Source organism: Hemibagrus wyckioides, linkage group LG26 (assembly GCF_019097595.1).
Source record: "Hemibagrus wyckioides isolate EC202008001 linkage group LG26, SWU_Hwy_1.0, whole genome shotgun sequence".
Lineage (NCBI taxonomy): Eukaryota > Metazoa > Chordata > Actinopteri > Siluriformes > Bagridae > Hemibagrus > Hemibagrus wyckioides.
In genome coordinates this window covers 20,500,755-20,507,478 of record NC_080735.1, presented here as the reverse complement: position 1 = coordinate 20,507,478, position 6,724 = coordinate 20,500,755, and the positions used below count along the sequence as shown (strand labels likewise).

Below are 6,724 nucleotides of genomic sequence, written 5' to 3'. Positions count from 1 at the left end.
TTTCTGCAAGAAGGTCCTAAGAATATCTTATGATCTGCTTGAATGGGGGCAGATCATAAGAATATATTCAGGGCACAGTCAAGATTCAGTCATTCAAAACTTCACTATAATTCAGTCAACCAGCTCCATTTTTAATCTACCTCCTCTTGTATTTTTTTTTTTAAAGGAAGCTGTTTCTCAATATTTGTGTCACACTTGCTCAAAAGTGGAAGTTGACAAGTTGCTGCATGCAAAAACAACAAAATCACACAAAAGACACAGCACAGGCTTCGAGCCAGAGACAGCAAAGTTTTGTAATATAATTAATAAAAACATTTTATAAATTATTTTTATTCTATGAAATGTAGTTTATGAGTCTGGATATAGAATGAAGATCCTCCTCAACTTCACCTTCTACCTGATAATAGGTAAGTAAAAGCAAAATAACCTTGTATATATCAGCATTATGCTAAAGTGTGATTGGATGCTTTTAATCTGATTGGTCAGAATTTGTATATTATATTTGAGTAGCAGCACAAGTTGGTGAAGTTCATAGAATAAACAATAGGTTAATAATAATATGCTTGTTCTCATACATTATACAGTATAATACCTCCAAAACTATCAATACGGAGCAGTGATGAACAATCGGAACAGACCTTTGGGTGTTTCTAGAGTTAAATATGATGAGCTTCTCAGACACACACACATTACTTGTGTACCTGGCTCTTCTCTTACACTGTAATATTTCTGGATATTGTGCTTAGTTTTGGTTTTATATGATGCACCATCATCCTGGATCATATTTCATTCCACTGTATATTATTCTCCAGCTGGAACTGATGCTGTAACTACAGTAACTGGATACAGAGGAAGATCAGTTCAGATTAAATGCCCCTATGAATCTGGATATGAAAAGAACATCAAGTATCTCTGCAGAGGTAAATGTTCCTATTTGTGGACTAAAGACATTCCTGTTCAGTCTGGATCTCCTCCTAAAGACACCAGATTCTCTCTGTATGACAACACAACAGCCAGAGTCTTCATCATCACCATCACTGATCTGAGAACTGAGGATGGAGGCACTTACTGGTGTACGATACAGCAGACAGTGACTGATATTTACACAAAGCTTCTACTGCTGGTTAAAACAGGTGAGTGTTACACAATGAATTTAAAAAGATCACACATCATTTGAGAATCATTTGCTGGAGAATTTAGACAAGAAATATATTCATGCAAATCTGTTTCGTTGGGGAAAAGTGTATCTTTCGTTTCATGCATGAGTCTGTCTAAATCTCTCTATAAGGAGACTCACTAAGTGTCTTTTACATCCACGTTAAAATTCAGCATGATATGATGGCGATTCTGTTTGCAACATGTTTGTAACAAGTAGTAGCCATGTTTGTAGGCCACGATGCTTTCTGTGAATTAAACCAATTCCAAAACAGTTTTGTAAATTCAGATAAATAAGATTATCCAGTTAAATAGGGCAAAAATTAATGGCACCATATAAAAGGGAAAAAGTGTTCCTGTATGTCTTTGATAGCTAACATGCTGCAAGGCTCAGCTGTATTAATAGGAGATTTAGCATACATTGTACAGGAGCCACTTTTACTCCATTTATTCATCATTTTCAGGTCTCTCTAAGCTGTTTATGGGAGTGCTTCTAAAGATAAATCAGCTGTGACATGAAATTTATGGTGTATTGGCATTTATCAGTGTGTCCATGTGAGAAAATCAGGTAACCTTTTATAAACCTGGGCTATGTAAGCATTTACACCTATTCGTTCTGAAAAATTATAAATGAGGCTCATACAGTGGGTGAAAATTTGAACTTTGGAAATGAGAACCAGGACTGTAGCTTGATGATGATTTCTGTTCTTTCAGATGATCCTACTGTCAGTACTGTCTCCCAGTCCATGCACACTACACACTCTGCTTCAACATATATCATGAGTCCAGTGCATGTGGAGGCCCCACTCAAAACAACAGGTAAGAATTTTTCGCTGGAGTGCTTCTGAACTTGCCACATATCTGTTATGTCATTCATCATGTTCTACTTTTATCAGTGTGTTAATCACCAAGCCATCACTCCATCATTGTACAGGTGTACCATTTATCCACAGTAGTTTAAGATAACACTGCCCGGGCTTATACTCCTGCATTTACCTTTTTAAAATCAAGATTTCTTTATTTACTGAATTTAGAATTTACTGAATTATGTATATATCGTGTGCCAGGCTGTCCAGTCCCACATGGCCACCTTCCATCTTCTTCTTCTGCTACACTCCCCCCACAAACACTGACAATAGAATGACAATTCTAGTGATATTTTGGTTTGCATGTGTTCTTGAAATGCTTATGCTTCTTTCTTAAACATTTACTTCCTGAACAGATATTCCAGGTATAGCTAACTACGTCATGATCAGTACAGGTGCAGGGCTGTTTGTTGTTGGTGTGATTTTAGCAATCTACTGCAAAATAACTTGTCAAGGTAAAAGATTCACCCCGTACAACTGCACACACCTGTAAATTAGTCAACAATTTTATATTTTTTTTAAACTTATGCCAAGTTCACACTGCATGATTTTCAAAGTCATCGGATTGCTGTTGTTATCACACTGCATGATTATCTAGGGTAGCATTCAGTTGCAGCTATGTTCACACTGCACAATGGATCGGCAACAGGAGAGTTCACACTGCATGGCTTCACAATAGGAAGAATCACCAACAACTCTGTCTGGTCCGCAAACTGCGTTTCACAACCGAACACGATGTGAGAAATAATAAGGAAATAACGCAAGATCACATGTGAGATGATCTTGCAAAAATTTTGTGAGCCAAATGGTCAATGTGGGGAAAAAGGATTGTGTGTTCTGCAAAATGAGCAAATTATTAATTTTGCAATGTGCTGCTGCTGATGCGGCTGGTCAAGCAAATGTTTCTGCTTTATTTCTGTTTTATGTGATTGTAAAGCTTACAGTATATATTCTGATATAACTTTTTTCTGATAAAAACCTATAAACTCTATTAAACTGTTATATTGTGTTCCAACTGAAGCCATGCTTGCTGATATTGTGGTCTATAACTCCTCCCTGAACTTCCCTCTGCCTCTTGCTCTCTCATTGGCTGTGGGTCATCGCTGTATTTTTCAGTCAGAACTCCTTTCACACTGCACAATCGACTCATTGTCGATTCGCTCAGAGCGAGTCTTTGGTAATTCACACTGCGCAATTGTCACTCAAGTGCACAAGCTCCAATTTGCCTTCGATTTTGGGCATTTGTCTGCAACTTGGCAAAACTAGTCAGCAACTAAAAACCAGGGCTAAAATGGTGTAGTGTGAACTCGGCATTAGGGCTTCATTTGAAATCCAATAAATTGGAGTGCACAAACAAAAAAAGAAAAAAAAATGTCACTGTCTCAATATTCAGAATGATCTGTATATTTATTTCAAATTAAACCGAACTTTGCTGCCCTTCTCTTCTCTCTGCAGGCTCTGAAACTCTGACACAATCATCCAGAGAGGTACATGCAAGTGATTTGCTTCAGGTAATTACTTTCATAAACACTTTATTTACAAACATTTTAATGATTTCTTTTTCCATTTCAGACAAATAAAGAACCTGAAAATGACCAAAATTTACTTCCGGTCCAAGCAAGAGAAAATTCCAGTTTACCTGAAACTGTCTACATGAGTCTAGACCCAACCACCAGCCGATCAGACTCAGTCTACCAGAGTCTGTCAATTTCTAATAACCATTCAGACTCAGTCTACCAGAGTCTGTCCATTACTAGTAACCAACGAGACTCAATCTACCAGAGTCTGAGCTTTCCAAAAACCAATTAGATTTAGGATACCACTGTTCACCATCCAAGTGGGCTGGTTTTAACTGCCAAAGTGATTATTGTTTCTTAATTGTTTGTTTGTTTGTTTTCTGTAAGGTTTTTGACTTTAAGACTTTCAGTCTACCAAAATCCAACCATTACCAAAAGCAATCTGAATCTAAGCCTTCAAGACTGACCTTTACTAATAACCAATTAGACTTAGTCTTCCAGAATCCAACTCTTACACTAATAACTAAGACAAGTCAGGATAACACTGCTGACTATCCAAAACACTACTGACCTCCCCAGCAGACATTTTTCAATTCAATTCAGTTTTTTTTTTGTAGGGCGCTTTTAACAATGAGCATTGTCTCAAAGCAGCTTTACATAAGAAACAATATAAGAAAACAACAAACATATAAACAGACAAACATTACTAGATGTTATCCCAAGTGAGCAAGCCTGAGGTGACTGAGGTGACTGTGGCAAGGAAAAACTCCCTTAGATGGTATGAGCAAGAAACCTTGAGAGGAACCAGACTCAAAAGGGAACCTCATCCTTATTTGGGTGACTCCGGAGAGTGTGATTATATTGTGCATCTATGTGTAGTCAGTTGTGTGATGCCGATACATGTGTAGAATATTATGTAAATTAATAAGGAGGTTGTTGTCGTCCACATAAGGTTGGCAGCGTTGCTTTGAATACCCCAATCCTCACAAGCAGAACCCGGCTGGAGCTGGTCCATCTCCGGACGCCACTGGAGCCGGCACAGTCTCTGTATGCCTCGGGATGGGTAGAAGAAGGGAAATAATGGAACAGCATTAGCGTAGCTGCTGTTCATAATATTAGCAGCACTAGATGATAATGTGCATTTAATCAGATGTACTGGAGCACAAGGTTATGGGATGTGTTAGATGTATGCCAGGATAAAGAGATAAGTCTTTAGTCCATGTTTAAACTGGGAGACTGTGTCTGAGCCCCGAACACTGTCAGGAAGACTAGTCCAAAGTTTAGGAGCTAAATACGAAAACGCTCTACCCCCTTTTGTGGACTTTGATATTCTGGGAACTACTAGAAGTCCGGAATTTTGTGATCTAGTGTGGTGGATTGTAACGTTACATTTTGCCTGATCTGTTGGATAACTCATTTGCTGTTCTTCTTTTTTTTTTTTTTTAATAGTTTCTAAATGAACCTTAATTCAACTTGTCATCTAATCTATCCAACATATGATGCCAAGACTGCATGTACATGTACTGTAATTTTTAATTGAATACCTTAACTTGTGGTTGTTAAAAAAAACTTAGTGCCTGATTGATAATTGATATTTTGTTTCATCATACCTTTTACTTTTTCAGTTTGTTGTAAATATAAGATCTATATAAAATATAAATATAAAGCTCTTTTAAAAATTTCCTTGTTATTTTACAAAATTGAAATGCAAAAAAACCCCTTATAACTCTAATTTCATTTTCATTAAAATATTGAAGAAATTTCTCTTTGATTGTTCTCTTTTGACTACAGACACGATAATGGCTACTGGTATAACTATTGCTGGTTAAAACATGGTCCAGTTTTACACTTTTTTTTGTAGTGGCATGATTAAAAAATAAGAGAGTGCATACCTGTCAGAATGTTGACTAGTGCTACAGCGAATGAATGTACGATAATGTTGAGAAAAAGTGGTGCTTTTCCACATTAGAACAAAGCCCTTGACATTAATGACATTTTCCATTTTCATGTTATATTCTCAAAGGCAGCAACAACCCAACTCTTAATAAATGACATCACACTGTTAGTCAGTACCAAGAAAGCCCAAAGAGACCAAGTCAAGAACAGAAAGCAAAGCATTTCTAAACACTAACAAATTACTGCTCCAGCACTGAGGTCTGGTGCTAATGTGATGGGGGAGTTAGCAACAATAACAGCTATTGACACCAGCAGCAACACTAATCTGGTGTAAGAAAGGTAACACAGACAACCTGTCAAGACAACTGGCAAAACAGCCTAAGAGAGAACATGGCAAGTCATACATGATTCCATTAAACTGTTGCTCCATGGACATGCTACATGAAAAGGTTAGAAATTCTAGAAGAGTAAAACACAGAATTCATCTCTCCTGGACCTACCTGACAATCTTGAGAATAGATCCAGAAGGTCTAACTGCTCATTGTTAATATTTCGGAATGTTGGGAGGACGGAAAAAATCCCATCGGATTCATATCTGGCTGCTTAAGGAGACTGTGGTGAGTAAGACTGACAAACCCCCAAACTCGAGTAAGCACATTGTTCACTGAACCCAAAACTGGAGCAAAGCAACCTCCAAGAGCTTTCACTGTTTGCTTCCATAGTTTTCAGTAAATTAGGTTAAATGAGCTAAAATACAACAGTGAATTCAGTGTCACTGAGACCATAGCCAGAACATGAGCACAAAAACATGCTGGATTCAGAAAGATGTAAAGTTTCAGTTGCCATCTGGATTCAAGAGAAATTCAGGGATTGTTCTCTAGAGGGCAGTAGGGGCCTTCTGTTCAGAGTGAAGCTGTTCTTGTGAGGAATGTCACTGTGCCTCATTATTTAGTATATTAGTAGATGTACCAATCCAGAGTATATCTAGTTCACTCAAATAAAAAAAACAATTATCACAAACAGAACACTACAATTAAAACTGGTACATTTTACAAACAAACTATTATGTAGTAGAACTCACCACAGACTGAGAGTAAACAACAAACAAGTGACATCACAGTTCATGTTGCAGTACACAACTCCACTGTTCATTAGTTTTATAGTAATGAAGTTAATCATTCTTTACTCATATCTCTTCTGATCTTTCCTTTCTGTTCTGTGGTGACATTTCCGCTCAACTTTTAAAACAGACACACTTCCTGAGTGGTTTTCTTTCAGCAGGTCAAATGT

The 6,724-nt window shown here is 37.3% G+C and overlaps 1 protein-coding gene across 2 annotated transcripts; it reads left to right on the top strand.

Annotated features, from left to right (window-relative positions):
• Positions 1–214: 214 nt before the first annotated feature.
• On the top strand, positions 215–5,017 carry LOC131346443 (CMRF35-like molecule 3). 2 transcript variants are annotated; one of them, XM_058379874.1, is made up of 6 exons: positions 215–407; positions 813–1,133; positions 1,870–1,974; positions 2,378–2,476; positions 3,477–3,508; positions 3,594–5,017. In XM_058379874.1, the coding sequence occupies exons 1-6, from the start codon at positions 368–370 to the stop codon at positions 3,828–3,830; spliced, it is 834 nt and encodes a 277-aa protein (XP_058235857.1). In that variant the 5' UTR covers positions 215–367; the 3' UTR covers positions 3,831–5,017. The 2 variants fall into 2 exon arrangements, with proteins under 2 accessions (XP_058235857.1, XP_058235858.1); XM_058379875.1 differs by lacking the exon at positions 2,378–2,476.
• The last annotated feature ends 1,707 nt before the right edge of the window (positions 5,018–6,724 follow it).

Bases quoted from the DNA above. Each gene is read 5' to 3' on its own strand.
- LOC131346443 (XM_058379874.1), top strand. From the start codon at position 368: ATGAAGATCCTCCTCAACTTCACCTTCTACCTGATAATAG. The intron at 1,134-1,869 runs GTGAGTGTTACA...CTGTTCTTTCAG, and splicing joins TCTACTGCTGGTTAAAACAG to ATGATCCTACTGTCAGTACT. The intron at 2,477-3,476 runs GTAAAAGATTCA...TTCTCTCTGCAG, and splicing joins CTGCAAAATAACTTGTCAAG to GCTCTGAAACTCTGACACAA.